At 47.5% G+C, this 24844-nt stretch overlaps 2 protein-coding genes across 8 annotated transcripts in view; one reads left to right on the forward strand and one right to left on the reverse strand.

The window, feature by feature from the left end:
• Positions 1–18480, forward strand: part of PHYKPL (5-phosphohydroxy-L-lysine phospho-lyase) — a 46481-nt gene extending 28001 nt beyond the window's left edge. For 2 of the 6 annotated variants that reach the window (XM_021084358.1, XM_021084362.1), the window contains exons 9-12: positions 12362–12516; positions 12880–12969; positions 14884–15014; positions 15954–17146. In XM_021084358.1, coding sequence (XP_020940017.1) covers positions 12362–12516; positions 12880–12969; positions 14884–15014; positions 15954–16003 — 426 coding nt within the window. In that variant the 3' untranslated portion in view covers positions 16004–17146. Of the gene's footprint in view, positions 1–12361; positions 12517–12879; positions 12970–14883; positions 15015–15953; positions 17147–17403; positions 17650–18067 lie in introns of those variants that run through there. The other 4 variants (XR_002341728.1, XM_005654967.3, XM_021084360.1 and 1 more) reach the window with 4 other exon arrangements.
• On the reverse strand, positions 16725–23882 carry HNRNPAB (heterogeneous nuclear ribonucleoprotein A/B). Of its 2 annotated transcripts, XM_021076627.1 has the most exons (8): positions 23643–23882; positions 23283–23549; positions 22367–22535; positions 21323–21481; positions 21008–21139; positions 18474–18594; positions 17656–17796; positions 16725–17338 (listed from the first exon to the last, which is right to left on the reverse strand). In XM_021076627.1, exons 2-8 carry the CDS (start codon positions 23525–23527, stop codon positions 17268–17270), a joined length of 1038 nt encoding a protein of 345 aa, XP_020932286.1. In that variant the 5' UTR covers positions 23528–23549; positions 23643–23882; the 3' UTR covers positions 16725–17267.

Here is a 24844-nt window from a genome sequence, read left to right on the forward strand (position 1 = left end):
GGGTCTAATCGGAGCTATAGCCACCTGCCTACACCAGAGCCACAGCAACGCAGGATCCGAGCCACGTCTGCGAACTACACCACAGCTTACGGCAACGCCGGATCATTAACCCACTGAGCAAGGGCAGGGATCGAACTCCCAACCTCATGGTTCCTAGTCGGATTCGTTAACCACTGCGCCACGACAGGAACTCCTGTATTTCTCCTTTTGATTCTATCAGTTTTTAAACGTTTGATGCATTTTGGGGCTCTGTTAGGTAGATATGTGTTTGTGGTGGTTATATCATTTTGATAGGCTCTTTTGTCATCATAAAATTTTTCTTGTGTTGCTAGTAACATTTTTAATCTTCCAATTATTTTTAACCTTCCAATTATTTTAGATCTGATGTTACTACAGCTATCCCAGCTCTCTTGGTTACTATTTATATATACTATTTGCATGGTATATATCTTCTCTACACTTTGCTTTCAACCTACTTATGTCTTTACCAGTGTTATATCTTTATGTGGATTTGTTTTTTGTTGTTTTTGTTTGGGGGAGGTGTTGCTTCTTAGGGCCACACCCACATCTTATGGAGGTTGCCAGCCTGGGGGTTGAATTGAAGTTAGAGCTGCCAGCCTTCTCCAGAGCCACAGCAATGCCAGATCCAAGCCACATCTGCAGCCTACACCACAGCTCACGGAAATGCCAGATCTTTAACCCACTGAGCAAGGCCAGGGATCCAACCCACAATCTCATGGTTCCTAATCAGATTCGTTTCCGCTGCGCCATGGCAGGGACTCCTATTTATGTGGATTTGAGTTACTGTCTGATGTCCTTTCTTTTCAACCTGAAGATGTACTGTATTTCTTGGAAAGTAGAACTGCTGCTGACAAATTTTTTTTTCAGTTTTTTGCTTCTCTGGAACTGTTTTACTTTCTCCTTTATCTTTGAAGGATATTTTTACATAGGATTTTTGATTGATAGTATTTTTTTCTTTTTTTAACTCAGTGGATTTTGTTACATATATAGTTGTACAACAATCATCACAACCCAATTTTACAGCATTTCCATCCCAACCCCCCCAGCCCATCCCCCACCCCCCAACCTGTCTCATTTAGAAACCATAAGTTTTTCAAAGGCTCTGAGTCAGTATCTGTTCTGCAAAACTAAAAAAGCTACTTAAAAAATAAGTATCTGTCCCTTTTTTAGATTCCACATGTAAGTGATAGCATATGATGTTGGTGTCTGTCTGGCAAACTTCACTTAGCATGATAATTTCTCGGTCCATCCATGTTGCTGCAAATGCCATTATTTCTTTCCTTTGAATGGCTGAGTAATATTCCACTGTGTGTATGTGCCACATCTTCTTTTTCTTTTTCTTTTTTTTTTTTCCTGTCATTTCTTGGGCCGCTCCCATGGCATATGGATGTTCCCAGGCTAGGGGCCGAATCAGAGCCATAGCCACTGGCCTACACCAGAGCCACAGCAACACAGGATCCAAGCCGCGTCTGCAACCTACACCACAGCTCACGGCAACACTAGATCTTTAACCCACTGAGCAAGGCCAGGGATCGAACCTGCAACCTCATGGTTCCTAGTCAGATTCATTAACCACTGAGCCACGATGGGAACTCCAACCACATCTTCTTGATCCACTCCTCTGTCAATGGACATTTAGGTTGTTTCCATGTCTTACCTGTTGTATATAGTGCTGCAATGAACATGTAGTGCATGTATCTTTTCGAGTCATGGTTTTCTCTGGATAGATGCCCAGGAATGGGATAGCTGGATCAAATGGCAATTCTGTTTTTAGTTTTCTAAGGACTCTCCATACTGTTTTCCACCATGGTTGCACCAATTTACATTCCCACCAACAGCATAATAGTATTCCCTTTTCTCCACACCCGCTCTGGCATTTATTGTTTGTAGACTTTTTTTTTTTTTTACAGAATAAAATACATATATTAAACACGATTACATTCACACAGATTATTATATCATGGATCTTAAGAAACAGATTAAGTGACTCCCTCTGGAGAAGTGGAATGGAAAATATACTGAGACAAATAGGAAATTTATTCTATATCCCATTTTGTATGGCTTTTGTCTTTACTATTTAGTATTATCTATTACATTTCAATTTTTCTTTAAAAATTAGCATTATATTAAAATTGTGTATATTATGCAACTAAAATTTATGAAGAAGAAAGCCTTATATACCATTAAATATTTTATATAGCATAATAAAAAGAATAACTTAACTGGTAAGAATAACAAAAATAATACACCCTCTGAAAATAATTAAAATATAAAATGCATAAATTGGTTAAAAACAGCATAACTATATAAATATGTCCTCACAACTTGTTACATCTTATTGATTCTTCACTATAGGCATTACACCATTCTAGGTGATGTGATAATAAACAAGACATTATAGACCTTACATTGTACCATGGAGAGAAATGGTTATTAACAGTGCAATTGTAGAACTGTATTATTTAATTGTACAGTTGCATTATTTAATTATAATTATCATAAGTTCTTTGATGGAGAGGAAATCAGATCTAAGGAGACTTCAGCATTCCAAGAATGATGTCAAATGACCCCCTTCATGGTGGATTATGCACTTATTTACTATGAGATATATTTCTTCTCCAGAGATTCCTTGTTTGTATCAGTTGTAGATTTTTGGTTTGCAGTTATTCTGAAGTTTTGATATAAGAGTCTATATGTATATGAGATTGTTTTAAGTTGTTGTTCTCTTAATTGCAAGTTCATCTCCAGTGTCCTGCATTTGTACCCACCTCTTCTCATGATTTCTGATTTTGGTGGTATAATTGTGCATGGATGATTTTGTATCTTTACTGTATATATACCTTTACTGGTGAGCCTTGTCTTTGTGGAATTTTTGTTTCCTGTTGCTGTCTTTTCTTTTCTGCCTAGAGAAGTTCCTTTAGTATTTGTCATAAGGCTGGTTTGGTGTTGCTGAATTCTCTCAGCTTTTGCTTATCTGTGAAGGTTTTGATTTCTCCTTCAAATCTGAATGAGAGCCTTGCTGGGTAGAGTAATCTTGGTTGGAGGTTTTTTCCTTTCATCACGTTAAGTATATCATGCCACTCCCTTCTGGCCTGCAGAGTTTCTGCTGAAAAATCTGCCAATAACCTTATTGGGGTTCCCTTGTATGTTACTTGTTTCTTTTCCCTAGCTGCTTTCAAGATTTTCTCTTGGTCTTTAATTTTGGTCAGTTTGATTAATATGTATCTCGGTGTATTCCTCCTTGGGTTTATTTTATATGGTACTCGTTGTGCTTGCTGGATTTGAGTGAGTGATTCCTTTCCCATGTGAGGGAAGTTTTTGGCTATTATCTCTTGGAATATTTTTTCTGTCCCCTTCTCTCTCTCTCTTCTCCTTCTGGCACCCGTATAATAAGGATGTTGGTGCGTTTAACGTTGTCCCAGAGTTCTCTGAGACTCTCTTCATTTGTTTTCAATTTTTTGTCTCTTTTCTGTTCTGAATCCGTAATTTCCACTAAGCTGTCCTCCACCTCACTTATTCTTTCTTCTGCCTCCTGTATTCTGCTGTTGGCTGCTTCTAGTGAATTTTTTATTTGTTACTGTATTTTGCATCTCTTCTTGTTTAAGTTTTATATCTTGAATCTCTTTGCTCAGTGTTTCCTGTAAGTTATCCATCTTTGCCTCCAGTTTATTTCCAATGTCTTGCATCATCTTCAGCATTAACAGTCTATAGTCTTTTTCCTGGAGGCTGAGAATCTCCTGATCACTTAGCTGATTTTCTGGGGTTTTTCCTTTCTCCCTCATCTGAGTTATAGTTCTCTGTCTTTTCATTTTTATAGGTTTTTGGTGTGGTGACCTTTTTACAGATAATAGAGTTGTAGCCTCTCTTACTTCTGGTGTCTGCCCCCCTTGTGGCTGCAGTTGGTATGGGGGGCTTGCTGTAGGCTTCCTGATGGGAGGGGCTGATGCCTGCCCACTGGTAGGTGGAGCTGGTTCTAATCCCTCTGGCAGGTGGGGCTTAGTCTCTGGATAGGATTAGAGGCAGCTGTGTGCCTGGGGGGCTCTTTAGGTAGCCTGTTTCCTGAGGGGCGGGGCTGTGATCCCACCTGGATTGTTGTTTGCCCTGGGGCTTCTCAGTGCTGACTGACAGGTGGGGCCAGATTTTCCCAAAATGGCCACCTCCAGAGAAAGGCATGCTGCTGAATATTCCTGAGAGCTTTGCTTTCAATGTCCATCCCTCACAACAAGCCACGTTCACCCCTCTTTTCCCAGGATGTCCTCCAAGAACTGCAGTCAGGTTTGACCCAGATTCCTACGGAGACCCCACTCTGCCCTGGAACCCAGTGCATGTGAAAGTCCATATGCACCTTTTTAGAATGGGGTCTCCGTTTGCCCCAGTCCTGTGGAGCTCCTGCACACAAGCCCCACTGGCCTTCAATGCCAGATGTTCCAGGGGCTCGTTCTCCCAGTGTCGGATCCCTGCACGTGAGTGTTTGATGTGGGGCTCAGAACTCTCACTCCTGTAGGTGAGTCTCTGTGAGCCAGTTAGTTTTCAGTCTGTGGAGCTTCCCACCGTGGAGGTACAGGGTTGTTTTATATTGCAAAATCACCCCGCCTACCTCTTAATGTGGCCTCCTCTTTTTCTTCTGGAGTAGGGTATCTTTTTTAAGGTTTCTGGTCCATTTGGGTAGAGATTGCTCACCCTTTAGTTGTGAGTATTGTTGTTTTTAGGAGAGAAGTTGAGCTCCAGTCCTTCTATTCCACCATCTTAATCCTGTTTGTAGACTTTTTGATGGTGGCCATTCTGGCCCAGTGTAAGGTGGTACCTCATAGTGGTTTTGATTTGCATTTCTCTAATAATGAGTGATGTTGAACATCTTTTCATGTGTTTTTTAGCCATCTGTATGTCTTCTTTGTAGAATTGTCTGTTTAGATCTTCTGCCCATTTTTTGATGGGGCAGTTTGTTTTTTTTGGTATTGAGATGTAGGAGGTGTTTATAAATTTTGGAGATTAATCCCTTGTCAGCTCCTTCATTTGCAAAGATTTTCTCCCATTCTGTGGGTTGTCTTTTTGTTTCGTTTAGTGTTTCCTTTGCTGTGCAGAAACTTTTAAGTTTAAGTCCCATTTGTGTATTGTCGTTTTTATTGTCATTACTCTAGGAGGTGGATCTGAGAAGATATTGCTGTGGCTTGTCAGAGAGTGTTCAGCCTGTGTTTTCCTCTAAGAGTTGTATAGTATCCGGTCTTATATTTTGAGTTTATCTTTGTGTATGGTGTTAGGAACTGTTCTAATTTCATTCTTTTACATGTAGCTGTCCAGTTTTCCCAGCACCACTTATTGAAGGGACTGTCTTTTCTCCATTGTATATTCTTGCCTCCTTTGTCATAGATTAGTTGACTGTAAGTGCGTGGGTTTAATTCTGGGCTTTCTAGCCAGTTCCACTGATCTATATTTCTGTCTTTGTGCCAGTACCATATGGTTTTGATGACTGTAGCTTTGTAGTATAGTCTGAGGTCGGGGAGCCTGATTCCTCCAGCTCCATTTTTCTCTCTCAGGATGGCTTTGGCTATTCTGGATCTTTTGTGCTTCCAAACAAACTTTAAAATATTTTGTTATTTTAGTCTTTGAAAAATGCCATTTGTAATTTGATAGGGATTGCATTAAATCTATAGATTGCCTTTGGTAGTTAGTATAGTCGTTTTGACAATAATGATTCTTCCAATCCAAGAACGTGGTATATCTTTCCATTGGTTTGTGTCACCTTTGATCTCTTTCATCAGCATCTTATAGTTTTCGGGGTACAGGTCTTTTGTCTCTTTAGGGAGGTTTATTCCTAGGTATTTCATTCTTTTTGATGAGATGGTAGATGGGATTGTTTCCCTAATTTCTCTTTCTGCTCTTTCATTGTTAGTATATAGAAATATAGTTGATTTCTGTGTATTAATTTTGTATCCTGTGACTTTCCCAAATTCATGGATGAGCTCTGTTTTCTGGTAGAGTCTTTAGGATTTTCTAGGTATAGTATCATGTCATCTGCAAACAGTGATAGTTTTGCTTCTTCCTTTCCAATTTGGATTCCTTTTATTTTTCTTCTCTGATTGCTGTGGCTAGGACTTCCAAAACTATGTTGAATAGTGGCAGCAAGAGCAGACATCCTTGTCTTGTTCCTGATATTGGGAATTCTTTCAGTTTTTTTCACCGTTGAGGATTGTGTTAGCTGTGGGTTTGTCGTATGGCCTTTATTATGTTGAGGGAGTTTCCCTCTCTGCCCACTTTCAGAGGGTTTTTATCAGAAATGGAGTTTGGATTTTGTCAGATGCTCTTCTGCATCTATTTTTTTTTAATTTTTATTTTTTCTGTTACAGTTGATTTATAGTGTTCTACCAATTTCTGCTGTGCAGCAAAGTGACCCAGTCATGCATATATATATACATATACACACACACATTCTTTTTCTTATATTATCTTCCATCATGTTCCATTGCTAGTGACTAGATAGAGTTCCTTGTGCTACACAGCAAGATCTCATTGCTTATCCACTCCAGATGCAACAGTTTGCATCTTCTAATCCCAAATCCCCAGTCCATTCCCCTCCCTTCCCCTCCCCCATTCTGCATCTGTTGAGAGGATTGTATGGTTTTTATTCTTCAGTTTGTTAACATGGTGTGTCACTCTGATTAATTTGCAGATATTGAAAAATCCTTGCATCCCTGGGATAAATCCCACTTGATCATGGCGTACAATCTTTTTAATGTATTACTGGATTGCGTTTGCTAGTATTTTGTTGAGGATTTTTGCATCTATGGTCATCAGTGATATTGGCCTGTAATTTTCTTTTTTTGTGGTATCTTTGTCTGGTTTTGGTATCAGGGTGATGGTGGCTTCATAGAATTCGCCTGTGAAGCCATCTGGTCCTGGACTTTTGTTTGTTGAAAGTTTTTTTAATCACTGTTTCAATTTCAGTACTTGTGATTGGCCCATTCATCTTTTCTATTTTGTCTTGGAAGATGGTACTTTGTGTGTGTGTGTGTGTATTTTAGGGCCACACCTGAGGCATATGGAGGTTCCCAGGTTAGGGGTCGAATCGGAGCTGTAACTTCCAGCCTACACCACAGCCACAGCAATGCCAGATCTGAGCCTCATCTGCAACCTACAGCACAGCTCACAGCAACACCAGATCCTTAACCCAGTGAGCAAGGCCAGGAGTCAAACCCGCATCCTCATAGATACTAGTCGGGTTTGTTACTGCTGAGCCACAATAGGAACTCCAGATTGTACTTTTTTAGGATTTTTTTTTTTTTTTTTTTTTGTCTTTTTGCCATTTCTTGGGCCGCTCCTGTGGCATATGGAGGTCCCCGGGCTAGGGGTGGAATCGGAGCTGTAGCTGCCAGCCTACGCCAGAGCCACAGCAATGCAGGATCCGAGCCGCATCTGCGACTTACACCACAGCTCACGGCAACACAAGAACCTTGACCCACTGAGCAAGGGCAGGGATCGAACCCGCAACCTCATGGTTCCTAGTCGGATTCGTTAACCACTGTGCCACGACGGGAACTCCAACTTTTTTAGGAATTTGGATTGACAGTATTTGTCTTTCATCACTTTGAATATGTCATCCCACTGCCTTCTGGCCTCTAGGGTTTCTGCTGAGGAATCAGCTCTTAGTCTTGTTGAGAATCTCTTGTATGTGTTGAGTTCCTTCTCTCTTGCTAATTTCAATATTCTTTTTTTTTTTTTTTGAGGTATAATTGACATACATTATTATAGTTTTGGGTATACAATACAAGGATCCAATTTGTGTATATACTGCAAAATGACACCACAGTAAGTCTACTTGACATCCATCACAATACGTAGTTTTTTTTCTTGTGATTTAAGATCTTTTAGGATCTACTATCTCAGCAACTTTCAAATATGTAACACAATATTAGTAACTGCCATCATCATGCCATATGTTACACCTCTGGGACTTATTTATAACTAGAATTTTCACCTTTTGACCACCTTCACCCTTTCCACCCACCCTTTGTTCTTGTCTTTCAGTAGTTTGGTTATGTATTTTGTCTAGGTATGGAACTCATTAGTTTTATTCTATTGGGAGTTCATTGAGTTCCTTGGACATGTAGGTTATTGTTGGGGTGTTTTTTAAATCAAATTTAGGAAGTTTCTGACCATTGTTTCTTCAGATATTTTTTCTGCCTCTTTCTCTCTCTCCTCTTTTTGGAATTCCCATTTGGATATGCTGGTATGCTTGTGTCCCATAGGTCTCTGAGGCTTTATTCATTTTTTCATTCTTTTTTCTTTCTGATTTTTAGACTGGATTGTTTCAGTTGATATATTTTCAGGTTTGCTGATTCTTTCATCTGCCTGCCCAAATCTGCTGTTGAGCCTCTTAATGAATTTTTCATTTCACTTACAGTGCTTTTCAATTCCAGACTGTTTAGTTTTTTTGTTGTTTTTTGGGGTTTTTTTTTTTTTTTTTTTTTTTTGGCTTTTTAGGGCCTCACCTACAGCATATGGAGCTTCCCAGGCTAAGGGTTAAATCTGAGCTACAGCTGCCGGCCTGCACCACAGCCACGGCAACACCAGATCTGAGCTGTATCTGTGGCCTACGCCACAGCTCATGACAACACCAGATCCTTAACCCACTGAGAAAGGCCAGGGATGGAACCCACAACCTCATGGTTCCTAGTCAGATTCATTTCCACTGTGCTGTGATGGGAACTCCTGTTTTCTATAATTTCTAATTTTGATCTATATTTGGCAAGACATCGTTTTCATGCTTTGCTTTTTAGTTCTAAGCTATTGTTTCCTTTGGTTTTTTTAAAATGTTTACAACATTGATTTAACATCCTTTGTCTAGGAGTTCCCGTTATGGCACAGTGGAAACAATCCAACTAGTAACCATGAGGACAAGGGTTTGATCCCCAGCCTCACTCAGTGGGTTGAGGATCTGGCGTTGCCATGATCTGTGGTATAGGTCACAGACACAGCTCAGATCCTGTGTTGCTGTGGCTGTGGTGTAGGCTGGCAGCTGTAGCTCCAATTTGACCCCTAGCCTGGGAATGTCCATATGCCATGGGAGTGGCCCTAAAAAGCAAAAAAAAAAAAAAGAAGTCTTTGTCTAATACAGCCAACATCTGGACTTCCTCCAAGAGAGTTTCTTATTGCTGGTACCCCCACTATCACCAACGCCTATATGGGCCATGCTTTCTTTTTTTGTTGTTGTTGTTGTTGTTGTTGTTGTTGTTGTTGTTGCTATTTCTTGGGCCGCTCCCATGGCATATGGAGGTTCCCAGGCTAGGGGTCTAATCGGAGCTGTAGCCACCGGCCTACGCCAGAGCCACAACAACGCAGGATCCGAGCCGCATCTGCGACCTACACCACAGCTCACGGCAACGCCAGATCGTCAACCCACTGAGCAAGGGCAGGGACCGAACCCGCAACCTCATGGTTCCTAGTCGGATTCATTAACCACTGCCCCACAATGGGAACTCCCGGCCATGCTTTCTTATTTCTTTGCATGATTCATAATTTTCTGTTGAAAACCAGACATTTTAAATAATATTGCAACTTTGGAAATCACTTTCCCTCTTTACAGTGTGTTGTTGTTGCTTCGTTTTGGTGTTTGTATAATGCCTTTTCTGAACTAATTCTGTAAAGTCTTTGTTCTTTGTCATTCATGGCCTCTGTAGTCCCTGCTTGGTTAGATTAGCGATCATCTAATGACTGAACAGATGTGTCCTTCCATTCCTGGAACCAAGAAGTGTGTCACCTCTTGACAAGGGGGGCTCTATGTACGTATTGGCACCTGCCTTCAACAGTCAAGCAGTTGACAACTCTGCCTTAGCCTTCTCTTCCTCTTTCTGCAGAGCCTCAAGGTAGCCAGTGGTGAGAACTTAGAGCTTTTCAGGGCTTCCCTGAACATGCACATAGCAGTGGACATAAGCATATCCTTACACATTTGCATGGCCTTCTGGATGTCCAGGACAATGTCAGAGCTTTTGTTCATTTTCTTTCTATTGTCCCTGTGTGATGATATTGGGGGAAAGACCTAACTACTGTGCTAATTCAGCATCTTAGATCATGATTCTAAACCAAAGATGCTCTTAGTAGATAGACCCTCCACCTTTTGATGAGTTCACAGTTCATAATGTTATACAGTGAGTAGCCTCAATCCATCCCCTGTGTCCATTCCACACATAATTTGCTTTGAACAAATCAGAAAGCTGCCTCATAGCACAATCATCTGGGAAGCTTTTTATGATCTCAGGTAGGAGGTTTTGCATGCAGATTTCCACGACAGCCTGCAGGATACCACTGCATATCCATTTAGAGTGGCTAAAATTAAAAAGACCATAATTTCAAATGTTTTTGAGGATGTGGAGCTACTATGGTGAGAATGTAATATAGTACAACCACTTTGGAAAACAGCTTCACATTTATAAATATACATTTAATCAAGTATATTCTAGCAGTTTCCCTCCTAGGTGTTTACCCAAGAAAGATGAGAACATATATTTACAAAGAAGACTTGTAATAAATGTTCATTAACAGTTTTATTCATAAATAGCCCCAAATCAAAATAAGCCAAGGGCCTATCAACGAGAATTTTAAAAAGTGGTGGTATGTCCACACAGTGGAATACCATGCAGCCATAAAGAAAACTACACATACAATATGGATAAATTTTAAAAACATGTTGAGCAGAAGCCAGGCACAAAAGGGTACATATTTTGTGATTCCATTCATATGACACCCAGAAAAGGTAAAACTATAGTGACAGAAAGCAGGTGAGTGGTTGTCTGGGCCACTGGTGGAGGGGGGCACAAGGAACTTTGGGGAATGATGGAAATGTTCTGTATATTTATGATAGTGGAAGTTCCACAGGTATATACATCTGTCAAGTCACACTGAACTATATATATATACACACACACACTTTAAATATATGTGGTTTACTGTATGTAAAAGTATACCTCAGGAGTTCCCGTCGTGGCTCAGTGGCTAACAAATCCAGCTAGGAACCATGAGGTTGCAGGTTCGATCCCTGGCCTTGCTCAGTGGGTTATGGGTCCGGCGTTGCCGTGAGCTGGGGTGAAGGTTGCAAACACGGCTCGGATCCCATGTGGCTGTGGCTGTGGCGTAGGCCGGCGGCTACAGCTCAGATTTGACCCCTAGCCTGGGAACCTCCATATGCTGCGGGAGTGGCCCAAGAAATGGCAAAAAGACAAAAAAAAAAAAGTATACCTCACAGTTTTAAGGTACACTTTTTAAAAAGATGGTCCTTCTCTCTCTGGCCCTCACTCAAACACCTGCAGGACCAGGTGGAAGAAGTGAGGCAGAGCACTCAGTTGTCTGAAGGGGAGAGCTGTGCCAGTGTAGCCAGATAGGCCGTGTTTGTTTTAAGTCCAAAATACATATTTTTGTGTGAAACCTTTTTTTTTTTTTTTGCCCATGCCTGTGGCACACATAAGTTTGGGGGCCAGGGATCAAACTCATACCATGGCAGCAGCCTAAGCCACAGCAGTGACAATACCAAATCCTTAATCCACTAAGCCATCAGGGAACTCTAGTCTCTTCTTTTTAAAACATTAGCACCTCATTCAAAAAAAAAGTTTTTTTGAGGGCCGCACCCACAGCATATGGAAGTTCCCAGGCTAGGGGTTGAACCAGAGCTGCAGCTGCTGGCCTACACCACAGCCATAGGAACTTGGGACCCAAGCCACATCTGCGACCTACACCACAGCTCACGGCAATGCCAGATCCTTAACCCACTGAGCAGGGCCTCATGGATACTAGTTGGGTTCATTACCACTGATCCATATGGGAACTACCTAAAATTATTTTAATTATGCCACACAAGTCAAACAAAAGGAATCCTCAGGCCATTTGGCTCACAGGCAGCTAGCTTGTAGCCTGTGCCCTAAAATCTGCCTTGGGCTCAGCCAGCAGAGCCACAGAATGTGGCTCCAGCTTGTTGCTCTTGACCCTCCTGGAAGGTGGTGACAGGAATGGTGCAATGGTGTGGGTGTGGGTCTGGGCGCAGCCCACGAGATGAGGCCCTGAAGCCTCTCGTCAAAAACCAGCTCTGTGGGAATGCCCAATACACCCTCTCCAGTGATTTTTGCATCTTCCATGGGTACTTGACCTGGGTTACAGTCATATTAGCACCTGGAAAAAGGGGACAACCCATGGGGCCCTCAGGAGAACCCCATGTAGTGCTCAGCACGCTAAGCCCTCAGAGGCTCGGGTGTGTTCTTGTTACCGCCTTGGAATGTGTGTGGCAGTTCTGTGTGGCACATCCTGGGGCATGCCCACTCTGCTGGGCACCTGACCTGCCCTTTGTTCCCTGGCTCAGTTTGGAGGCAGCCCAGTGTCCTGTGCTGTGGGGCTGGCTGTCCTGGACGTCTTGGAGAAGGAGCAGCTGCAGGCTCACGCCGCCTGTGTGGGCAGCTTTCTCATGGAGCTCCTGAGGCAGCAGAAAGCCAAACATCCCATCCTCGGAGATATCAGGTGAGCCTCAGGGACCTGGCATGGCTTCTTGGTTCACCTCCTAACCACCTGGGAGGGTGGGAATGTTGATCTCCATGCCAGAGAAGAACGGAAACACCCACAGCTACTGTTGCCTGAGATAGCACTTCTAGGGAGGGAAATCCAGGACCATACCTCCCTGTGCCCACACCAAGGTCCCCTCCCATTAGTTACTTCCTGGAACCATTTCACCTCCCTCTGAAAGCTCCTGCGGTTCTCAGCCTCCCCAGACCCAAGCCCTGGTGGACTTTCCGACGGGAGCTTGGCTGAGGCCCAGGCTGAGGATGAGAGCAAGGACCGTGGTCCCTCAGGCCTGGCCTCTTGAGATGTCACTTTTGGCTCCAGGGGCGTTGGGCTCTTCATTGGTGTGGATCTGATCAAAGATGAGGCCACGAGGATGCCAGCAACCGAAGAGGCTGACTACGTGGTGTCCAGGTATTTTTTTCCCCCAAGTTGTGCAGTGTCTATGGCCCTAAGGGGGAAGGCGCCCACCCCACACCCTGGTCTCTCCTTTTTGCCGTGTTCCTGGATGTGCCGGGCCCATGGGGTTATTCAAAGGAGGTGGCACTTAGCTTGAGTGGGGAAGAGGGCTGCCAATCTGTGCACACCCTCAGGTGGGCTCTGTGACAGAGAAGGGGCCCCATCAGCTCTGTACCCAGTGCCTGGCAGCAGAGGCTTCAGGTGGGCGCAGGCCATCCCCAGCCCAGGCAGCCACTTCTGCCAAGAACTCTCTCAGACCCGGGCAGCCTCAACACTGCATTTCACAGATCCAGGATGCCGAAGGGAAGCAGCATCTCCAGAGCCACACTGGGGACTGTGGCAGAACCAGACTCCCCTTTCCTAGAGGAACAGGTCTTCAGACAGACAGGACCCCCCGCCCCTCCTCTGGCCTCTTCCTCTTGTTTGGTGGTTCCCTTTTATTGCCACTGCTCACTCCTGCCCTCTCCCCACATCTTGGAAAACCCTTCTAAGGGTTTGATGTGTGTGCTTATTCAAATTGTGGAATGTGCATCATTCTGTTTTGAATTCACATAAACAGTATTGATGTAGAAATCTTTCCCTCCATGCGGTTCTTGGCCACCTCTCCACCTCTCTGACGCGGCCGCCCAGCCCCCGCCTTCTCTCTCCAGGTCGGGCACAAGGATCAGCTCACCCACCCCTTCCCTCAGGGAGCCTCAGGACTCGGGGATTCAGAACAGTCAGACCCTCCCTCAGCCAAGCCTGACCTCCTCCACCTTAAGATCACCCTGGTGACTTCTCAAGTTCAGTAAGGAAACGACCAGGTGATAACTGAGTGGGAGGCAGAGCTGGATTTAAAGTCCAGAACCTGTTTTTTTGTAGCAGGGCCAGGCCCGCTGGGATGGGAGAAAGGAGCTGAAGGCAGACTCAGGACACCCTGCTCCCTTCAAGACTTATAGAAAAAGAATAAAAAAGAATGAGAGTGTGGGTCAGAGTGTAAACAGTCCCATCACACTCCTCTCAGAGGCCAAAATACCTTCCTTGGTTGAAAGTGTAAAAGTGGACCATTAAAAATGAAAATGAGGTAGAGGGTAAGTCATCTTCCGGAGAAAAACAGGAAATTAAATCTGGATAGTCCTCTGTCTAGGGCTGCAGTAGAGAAGAGTTGGCAGGGGTTACTGAAACTAGGTGAGGGCTCCATGACTTCATGGCTCTTTGTGAATGTTGGACAAATTTCCACTTTAACTTTTTTTTTCTGGTCTTTTTAGGGCCACACCCACAGCTTATGGAGGTTCCCAGGCTGCGGGCTGAATTGGAACTACAGCTGCTGGCCTACACCACAGCCATGGCAATGCCAGTTCCAAGCCCCGACTTCGACCTACACCACAGCTCATGGCAACGCTGGATCTTTAACCCACTGAGCAAGGCCACGTCCTCATGGATACTGGTCAGGTTTGTTACCACTGAGCCACAACGTGAACTCCAGTTTCTGTTTTAAAACTAAACTATACACATCATTACAAACTGTTAAAATGGAAGAGACTCTTGCTGTCCATGTTGTAGCCCCGTGGCCAGTCTCGGCTTGGCTTAGACTGGGACTCCAGGACGGATGAAGCAAGACCCCTGCTCTGGACAGCAACACGTTCAGGGCCAGGTGCTGGGCATCCCAGACAGGGGCCTCTGGTGCTGGGCCACAAAATTTGGCAAGAGTTTGACAGGGGGTGGCCAATGCTCTTATCCTGGTGGGAACTGGCCTGTGAAGGGTTCTGAGGGTAGTGTGGCTGGTACCTCACCTTCAAGGCCAAAGCCAAACTGAGGAAGGTCTGGAGGGTCCATGTGAAGTGCACTTGGCTGGTGAGCAGCAGGCCCTGCTGTGTCCTATCCTCACAGATTGAAGGAGAACTACATTTTGTTGAGCACCGATGGCCCCGGGAGGAATGTCCTGAAGTTTAAGCCCCCAATGTGCTTCAGCTTGGACAACGCACGACACGTGGTAGCAAAGCTGGACACCATCCTGACAGGTGAGCCTGGAGGCCAAGGGGCAACTGACAGCTTATCTCTAGAGCCCAGCCTGGAGCTAGAACTCCCAGCATGCCCAGGATGGGGGTGTGACAGCTGAGCCAGGGTGTCCTCTCAACAGTACAGGGAGCTGAAGTGGAGGCCTCCCCTATTCCTGCCTGTGCCCCCAGAAATCTGAGCCACAATTCTTCCTGCCTGGGCACAGGCCAGTGTGGCACATGGGACAAGGAAGCAGGGCTGTAAGCCCTACTATCACAACTACAGTAGAGCACTCCATTGTGTCCCTAAAGCCTCCCTGAGATGTAGGTGGCAGCTTTCCTGCTTTTTCTGCTGCTAAGCAGCTCAAATGAGACTTGGACTCAGGACTGATTCAATGCAAAATGAAACTCTTCACATTCCTAAGCATTTAGTGGTTGCCCCTAAATCCACTTACTAGGAAATGTCATTGCCAAATTGGACACATGCACCAAAGCTGTTCTGCACATGCACAGCTCAGTTGGGGACCCAAATCCTATCATCTTCCTGGTAGATTCCAGAGCAGCCTAGCCATTGCCCCCTGCCCTCTGGAAATAAGGTCCAATCCCTACACAACTGAGATGGTGCAGGACCTGCTAGGGGAAGGAAAGTATTTGGGAAGCATTTGTGGGGAGCCTGGGGAGGGAAAAGCTGGCTGGACACAGAGCTGGCTTGTAGTTTCTGTACAGAGGGGACCCCAGTCAAATAGTCTCAGGAAATCTGAGGGCTGGTTTTTGTCCTTTGGGGAAGTTGTTGCTAACCCTGTGGCTGGTGGCCCATATACAAGGATCAGGGCTTGGACAGACCAATGTGGCCCACTCTCCACCCTGCCATCCAAGAAGCTTGGACACTGAATTCAGGCATCAGGGGTTTTCAGCAGAGGAGAAAAGTTGACCATTTGGGGTGGCTCTGTGGTCTTTTTTCAGATATGGAAGAAAAAGTGAGAAGTTGCAAGACACTGAGGCGTGTTCTCTAGGTAAGTCTCAGGCTTGCTTCTTGCTCCGAGAGACCAGGAACTGGGTTTCTTACCATCCATCACAGCCCCTTCAACATTTTTTGCTCTAACTGACGTCCCATTCCCACAGGTTAGTTTCAACACTGCAGCTCTGGCTGCCTTGGGTGCTCCACACCCCCTGAAAAACCTCCCAAGTACCCATTTGTGATGGCTGGGCCAAGAGTAGCTTATTTCCTCCCTTAGCCAGTTCCTCTAGGGAAACAAAGCTTTTGCTAGGCTTAATCCACCTGGAGCCCCAGCCTAGCACTGCCTCTTTCAACCTAGTCTTAGGCCTCAGCCACTAGACTTGGGGTGTCCCAATCAAGCCAGCAAATACCCCTGCCAGAGGGGGCACTGTCTTGCCCAGATCCAGCTGGCCCTTGTGACTCTGCTCTTGTCTTTAGGTTCACACTGTCTTTGCTGGAAGATGACAAGACAGGTATTCCAAGGTGCTCCAGATTCGTGCTGCCCTGGGGCAGTGTCCCCAACTGAGGGTGGTAACCCTTACTGTACCACCATCACCTTTAACAGCTGCCTCCAACCTCTGAGCCACTTTCTTTAAAGGGGGCACAAGTCCTGGGCAGGGCCGAGTCATTAAAAGAAACTAAGCAAGGATGTGGACAGTATGTGGTCATGCCTGACAGGATACTGGAACTCTGGACCACCTGTCTCCCTTCACAGTGTACCCCACACTCACCCAGGCTTGGGGGTTTTTAATTTTTTATTTCAAAAGCTTGGATAGCTTCAATATCCAGGTTGTGGCAAAATCAGGACACGTGTAAAATACCTTACAATACATTAGATTCCCGAAAGGTACCAAAAAGTACAGTAAAATTAACACTTCCATTACAGGAAATGTATGACAAATAATATAAAATTAAAAGGTGAAAAAAGGTGACACTGGTTTCCTAAGATACAATTTACTCTTTACAACCAGGGTCCACAGGTCCAGTCTGCAGAGTGGCAGCAGGAAGCAGACCCTCCAATCTGGTTCTGGGTAACCCAGTAATAAAAAATCAGCCCATAATGCTGCTCTGGCCTCTTGAGACACCACACGCTGCCTAAAACAACTAGAGCTCTGGAAATATTAAACAGGAGAGTGATTTCCAGGGGGGAAATTTTAAATAAGATGCACATGGGACAGGCCATAGAAAGTTTGCCAAGTTAAATTTGGTACATAATTGTGTTCACTCAATATCCAAACAAACAAAGCGTGTGCGGTCAGTCAGGTACTCCTGCCGAAGCCTCAGTATGGCTTGTAGTTATTCTGATGGCCACCACGTCGCTGGCTCTTCCCGTAATTTGTACTACCCTGACCTAGGGACAAGAACAACAGTCATAGTAGCTACAACCTACTAAGTGTTTATTTACCCCTGTGCCAGGCGCTTGATATGCATCCTCACCAGAGCCAACAACTCTGTTCAGCAGGATGTCTTCCCCACCTTCCTGAGACCCACAAGGCTCAAGAACTCAAAATTGGGAAGCTCCAAGTGACCAAGTCAGGCCACAAAGCCCAGCCTGTCCGACTCCAAAGCCCCTGCTGCCAGCGGCCCCTGCTGCCAGCGGCCCCTGCACTGTCTGTCCTGCCTCCCGGGGTGGGTGAGTAGATGGGGGCCTCCCTTTCTCCTACTTACTGTAGTCGTAGCCGGGGCCGTAGCCGTAATAGCCATAGGGCGAGTAGTCGTAGCCGCCATAGCCGGGCCCGTAGCCCTGCTGGTAGCCGTAGCCCTGGTTCCAGTAGCTGCCGTAGCCCTGATTCCAACTCTGACTCTGACCTGTGGGGGGAGCAGGGCACAGGGGCCCATGGACCATTTAGCACACGCAGGAGCAAGGATGGAGGAAATCCTGCCCTTTGGGTGGCGAGGTTACTATGGCAACTCAGGCCAAGGGGATGCTATTCTGGTGTAGAGGGCCCTGGGCCCAGCACTGTACCTGAGACCCAAGCTGGGGATGAGAAGGCCAGGCAGAAAACTAACTTCACTGGGGCAAACGAGGCAGCTCACTCTCATTCAAATCACCCTCTGATCATCCCACCCTCCCTGGCAGCTTGGCCTTAAAAAGGATGGAGTTCAGGCTTTGGAGTCAGAAGGGCCTGGGATGGAAGGAGGTTAAGCACCTGGCACAGCCCCGCCCTACCCTTCAGCCCGCCTGCCCATGGGTGTACCAAGACTCAGGACAGCCAGAGCCAAGAGCACCCATCGTGCCCCCTCAAAACTTGGGAGTGCGATGCAGATGCCCCCTCTGCCCTGGGGCCCCAGACCACACGAGAAGATGGGCTCTTCCATTCCAAGCAGCAGCAGCAGCAGCAGCAGCGCCTCAACCCAGGAAAAGCACTCCTGATCCTGCCCACCTTGCTGCACCGAGCACCAGAGGCCAGAGAGCCCCCAAGACAAGCATAGAAGCTCCATGCAGGCAGGGACACAGGACCCATCCTCATCTGAGTTCCACTCACCTCCTCCACTTCCGCCACCACCACCGCTGCCTCGGTTCCCTCGGTTGCGATTCCCACGGCCCCCAGAGCCATACTGCTGCTGTTGATAAACCTCTTTGGGCTGAGCCACCTTGATTTCACACTGAAAGCCAAGAGAACAGTGGGTCATCCCAGCAGGCAAGCCCTAGGCAGGGAGTATGCACAAAAGCCTTCGTGGACAAATATTCAGGTGCCAGATCTGGAGTTCCAGCTGTTCAGATGGCAACAGGATTGTCAGTAACTATGTAGGACCAGGACACAGGTTCAAACTCCAGCCCAGGGCAGTGGGTTGAAGGATCTGGTGCTGCCACAGCTGCAGCTCAGATCTGATCCCTAATCCACGAACTCTGTATGCCATGGGGCAAAAACAAATGTCTATCTGCTCAAGAACACATACGTGCTGGGGTGGGAAACCACATTTGGGCTAAAATTTACACCAAAACACACAAGGGCCTTTTTGGCTCCAGCCTTCCCCTAGAGTGCCTGGAATGAACGTCTGCTGATGGTCGCCCTTGGGCGCTCCATTTCTAACAGGTGAGAGGAACGGCTGGGCCAATGCCAGCTCAGTGTAGCAGGACATCACAGTAGGTGTCAGTATGGTGCCACCTTGGCCCTACTGGGCAAGTCAGAGAAAGATTCCCAGATGAGGGACCTTGGAAAAAGAAAGCTCCCCCCCGGAAATCATCCCACTCAAATATGCTTTTTTTTTTTTTGCTTTTTAAGGCCACTCTCAAGGCATATGGAGGTGCCCAGGCTAGGGGTTAAATCAGAGCCACACCAGAGCCTTAACCCACTGAGCAAGGCCAGGGATTGAATCAGCAACCTCATGGTTCCTAGTTGGATTCCCTTCTGCTGCACCACAACGGGAACTCCTCAATCATGCTATTAAGTAAGATGGCAAGCCTGGCCTCCTTAGAGAAAGGAAAAAGCAAGCCACTGAGGTTCAGAGCAGCCTTCCCTAAGGTCATACTGCATCCCCTCCCTGCTCCAACCACCCAATCAATAGTCTGTTGTTGAGACAGGCCAGATGTCTATATCCCCTTAGAGCCTAAAGGGTCGATTTCCTTTTTGCTCAAAACTCTGCCTACTGTGGGAGGCAGTAGGGTCACGGACCTTCCAGCACTCCCACTAATCTTTTTAAATAAAGTTCACTAGGGAGTTCCTGTCCTGGCTTAATGTAAGGAACCCAACTAACTAGGACCCATGAAAACGTGGGTTTGATCCCTGGCCTCACTCAGTGGGAAAAGGATCCAGCGTTGCTGTGGTGTAGGTCGCAAAAGAGGCAGCTCAGATCCCGGGTTGCGGTGGCTGTGGCACAGGCTGGCAGCTGTAGCCCACATTCGACCCCTAGCCTGGGAACTTCCAAATGCCATGGGTGTGGTCCTAAAAAGCAAAAAAAAAGTTCACTGACACATAACCCTCCCCATTAAGACTAATTTTTACAAGCTGTCCGAATACAAGCATACTCAAAGAAAATGGCAAATTGCCCCTACCAAGTAATGAAATCTCATGTTTTCCATCCTATTAAGTTAGAAATGCTGACTATAACCAGCTAAAAACACTTATTTCAAGACAACCACCAGCAGTTTGACTAAAGATGCCCTAACAGGCTCTTCCTGCCTGTTTCACACTATGGCACAGAGAAAAAGGTCTCCTCTCTCCATTTCACTGTCTTAACCAACAGTCCCTATGATCCCATCTCATTCTACATAAAATCCAAGGGCCCAATCCCAAATCTAATCTTCCTAAAATCCTAGCCAGGATTGAGGCTTCCAAGAGCCCTACCCTACCTGTCCTACAGTATCTGGCTGTCACCCCTGCTTAAGTCTGCCACACCCTGCCACAGTGGGCCACACCCTCAACTCCCAACTGCCTCAGCCACCTGGAGAAGCTGAGCCTACCCTCTTCTCCAGTCCAGAGTTCAGGGGAAGAAGTGCACCTCACTGCACAGGACTCTCATTTGAAACCAAAACTGCCCTTGGATTTCAGTTGTCCAAGACCCTGGGAGTTCTTTGGGAAGGATCTTTGGGGTGGGGTTAATTTAATCAGTGACCAAAGGAGATGGAGGTGAAGATTTGGTTGTGGCAGGAGAAAAGTTCTGTAGCAATCAATGCCCATAGCAGGAAAAACTTTACCACGGAGAAATCAATAAATGGCAGTTTTAGAATCTTCCGAGACCTTCGTCACAGAACTTATACACCTTCTACTCTAAATTGAGTACACCTTGACCTCTGGCTTTAAATGAGTAGTTTTAGAAGCTACTCAGCACATTCTCTTCCCATGGAAGCCTCCCAACCACCCACCCTCAAATCCAGTGCTTACTGCCAGTCCTACCAGTCTAGGAGTTCCTTAAAGGACAGGACCACCTGCCCCATCAGGACAGAAAGTACTGAAAAAAAACTCTAAGGTCTACCTTAGAGATCTCTTAGAGGTGGCCCAATCCCTAACCCACACCTGCAAGGACCAGCTTTTCTGCGGCAACAGGAGACCAAGCACACACAGTTGTGGAACCTTACCTTGCTTCCACTGATGGTGTGAAACTTCTTCTCCAAAACTTTCTTCACAGGTTCCTCTTCTTTAAAGGTGATGAAGACAAAGCCTCGTCTTTTGTTCGACTTTGGATCCATTGGAAGTTCAATTGCTTCAATCTATAAACAAAGGCGAAGCTCAGGACCTCCCCTACCCGAGCCTATAGGGAACTCACAGGAGAATGGCCCGTGAACACTAAAGATAGTGGAAAAAAGCTTCAGCCAGCCAAGGCTGTGCTACCAAGGAAGAAAGAAGGCAAACTCAAAGCAGCTGGCAGGCCACTCCAGGGGTCGCACACTCACCTCCCCAAATTCGCCAAAGTACTCCCTGATCTTCTCCTCTGTGGCTTCAGGATTCAGACCCCCTACAAAAATTTTCTTTACTGGGTCTTTCTTCATTGCCATGGCCTTTTTGGGGTCAATGACACGGCCATCCAGCCTGTGCTCCTTCTGGTCTAGAACCTGTTCCAACAGAAAGATGGGAGTTGGATTCTGACTTAGCAGCATGACCCTGAACAAGGCTCTTCTCTGAGCCACAAGACTCCAACACAGGTACCAAAAACGTGTTTGATCCCCTCCATACCCTACTCCCCAACCTGACTTCCCAAGCCAATCTCCAAAGTTCAAGTACACCTGGTTTACTTAACACCTACAAATCTGTCCTCACACCCAAGTCTTTGGCAATGCTGTGCACCCCTCTTTCCTGCCCAGGAAGTCCCAGTTATAGGCATACCTCCTCCAGAAGCAAAGCAGCAGTCATTTTTAAAAAACAGAGGCTGGAGTTCCTGTTATAGCTCAGCAATAGACAAACCCGACTAGTATTGTATGAGAATGCAGGTTTGATGCCTAGCCTCGCTCAGTGGGCTGGGGATCCAGCGCTGCTGTGGCTGCTGGCTACAATTCAACCCCTAGCCTGGGAACTTCCATATGCCGGAGCTGGGCTGCCAGAGCTAGAATCCTCACACTCTTGTTAATAAGCTTTGTGATCTCTTCTACCTAAAACTTCTTGAGATTTAGATTTGTCTTTTAATGGGACTAAAATAATGCCTATCTCCTAGCAACTGTGGACTCTCTTCTAGTCCTCACAATGAAGTATTTGCAGGGTCCAGAATAGCCACAAAATAAGAAATGGTCCGCTATAACCATCCTGGACCACTCTAGCCCATACTCCCTCCTCTGCTTAATCTCTACTTTTAACCCCTTCAAATAACAAACTCATAAATTTCCAAACTTCCTTTTCCCCAAGCATTCAACCATGTGCAGAACACATAAACCAGTCATAGACTAAGAATGGTGGCATAATCTTAGAATACACTGAGACTCCTGATTATACAATACCCAACTTACCTTCTCCACACTGGCTGCATCTTTGAAGAGGATAAACCCAAACCCTCTTGACCGGCCAGTGTTGGGATCCATTTTTATTGTACAGTCAACGACCTCTCCAAATTTGGTAAAATAATCCTTTAGGTCCTTTTTGCTGGTATCCCAGCTCAGGCCACCAACGAACATTTTTCTGAAATGGTGGGGTAAGACACACGGCAACAAGCCTTATGAGAAAGCTGTGATTTTAGAAGAATTGGTCCTAGAAAAGCTTTCACTGACGTAATTATAAATAAAACCACCAACCTGAGCAAAGGTCCACCCCTAAGAGGCCGCAAAGGTTCTACCTCTGGAGGTTAATAAACCTCTGCTACCCTTCAAAACCCAATCTTGACCCTAACGACTCCGCACCCCCCAGGGCTGGTGGGGGAAGGAAGCACAACCTGACCAGAGAGCTAGACCCTGAGCACCACAACTGGAAGGAACCCAACCCAACAACCACGTATCAAAACGCTACAGTCCCTGCCACTCTCCACCACCTCCGAGCACTGGCTCTCAAGGAACTCAAGGCTTCCGGGCCGAGTCCGCGTTCAGGCTGTGACTCCGCCCTCGGCAGGAGGCGGAGGAGGGAGGCCAGGGCGCGCGCCAACTCCGCCCACGCAGCCCCGGCAGCCCGCGACCCGCCGGCCCCGGGTCCGAGCGCACTCCCCTTCCGGGCCGCCCGGCCCCGGCCCCGCGCCAGCGGCCCCAGGGCGGCGCCAAAGTCGACCCAACAAACTCCCTCAAACTCCCGCGCGCGCAGCGGCGGGCGGCGCGGAGTTGCTGGTTTGCGGGCCGCGAGCAGGCCCCGGCCGCCCGCCCCTCCCCCCGCCGCATGGCTCCAACAAAAGGCGGCCCCGGAACAAAGGCGGCGCCCCCGTCGGCCCGTGGCCGCACCTACCCCGCGTCCTCTTCGTTCTTGCTGGCGTTGATCTGGTCGCCCTCGGCGCCGTTCTGGTTGCCGGCCGGGGGCGCCGCGGTCCCGCCTCCAGAGCCCGCTGCGGCGCCGCTGCTGGTGCTGGTGCCGGTGCCGGTGCCGGTGCCGGTGCCGGTCCCGGCCGGCGACTCGCCTTCGGGGGCGGCCTCGTGTCCGTTCTCGGTGGCGCCCGTGGTCTCCATGGGCTGCTCTTCACCCGCTTCCGACATGTTAGGCCGAGGCACGCGGCTCCTGCAACAAGCGGCCACATACAGACACAGCGCGTCAGGCCCGCACGGCTCATGCCCGGACTCCCGCCCGCCGCCCGCAGGCCCGGCCGCTCACCTCGCCGCCGATGACGCCGCGGGGCCCGCTTGTCCTCACCCGCCGAGAAGGCGCCGCGGGCTCGGCCGCGCTCACACTCGCGCTGCCGGGCCTCTCCCCCGTCTACCGACGGAGCCTCCGCGATCGCGCGCCCTTCTCCTCGGCTACCGGAGACGCCGAACAGAATCCTCAGACGGATAATCTCGCCCGGGCCCGCGCGGTGCCGCCGCCTGACAATGCCGACTCGTGGCGCTCTTTATAATGCCGGAGCCGGGGCCACCTCGCAACAAGGCGCATGCTCATTGGCTTCGGCGGCTCGTCACTCAGCCCGGCGCCGGCGTCCCGTTGGCCGCGGCGCCGCGCGCACGCTAGATTCGGGCGGGCTTTGTCCTCATTTTAGAATCCGCGCGAGCCGAGGCCTTGCTAAGGATCTCGGGGTCCGCTGGCCGGACGGCCCTGTCTCTAGGGGCGGGCAGCCCGAGCCCGGAGGCGGAGAGGTCGGAGACTGACGCTCCGCCCTTTGAGGCCGTAGTCTCTCGTCCCCGGTACCCAATCCCAAAGTTGGCCGCCTCGGCCACTCCATTTCCCAAAAGAGGAAACTGGTCTCGAGGAAGCCTCGGAAACCAAGGTTGCCCGGCTGGAATTGGCGGAATCCAGCCTTCCGAGATTAGGCGCATTCGGTCCTCCAAGGCCCTCCGCATGGCTCTGAAAAATTGCGACGGGGCCCGCCCGCTCCCTTGACCTTGGTGCCTTCAAAGCCACGATCTCTGGCCCTTTCTGCCGCCTCCCCCGGAGGCTAGAAGCCGGGAGGGGGCGGAGTCCGCTAGGTGTCTGTAGCCATTAGTGCTCCGCCCCACGTCCCGGCGGGAGAAACCGTGGGACCACGAGGATCCCCTTGGCAACACTTTCACGACTAGTATCGCATTTTTACTTTTGATTACTTAAAATCTTTCATTTAATTCATTTATTTTTGCTCTAATCTATTTTTAAGAAAAGTAAACCGCTTCCGTGAAATCTTGAAGTTTGAGGGAAGGGAAAAATAGTTCTTTTTTCTGATATACAAAACCCCTCAATATTGATCTAGTTGACCACCGGGCTTGAAAGCCCTACGTTATCCCGTGATTCCTTTTAATCAAATGGGTGACAGGCCCCAAATAAACCAGGATTAAAACCTCTAAAGCCTGGGGATTACCAAATAACAGCAGAACACTAGTAGCTGACGT

Source organism: Sus scrofa, chromosome 2 (genome assembly GCF_000003025.6).
Source record: "Sus scrofa isolate TJ Tabasco breed Duroc chromosome 2, Sscrofa11.1, whole genome shotgun sequence".
Classification (NCBI taxonomy): Eukaryota; Metazoa; Chordata; class Mammalia; order Artiodactyla; family Suidae; genus Sus; species Sus scrofa.

What these genes read in the sequence shown, in the direction of transcription:
- HNRNPAB (XM_021076627.1), bottom strand. Translation starts at nt 23,527, where the DNA reads ATGTCGGAAGCGGGTGAAGAGCAGCCCATGGAGACCACGGGCGCCACC. An exon ending in ACACCATCAGTGGAAGCAAG is followed by an intron (nt 18,595 to 21,007) that starts GTAAGGTTCCAC and finishes CTTGGCTTTCAG; the next exon opens with TGTGAAATCAAGGTGGCTCA. An exon ending in CGGCCCCGGCTACGACTACA is followed by an intron (nt 17,339 to 17,655) that starts GTAAGTAGGAGA and finishes TCTTGTCCCTAG; the next exon opens with GTCAGGGTAGTACAAATTAC.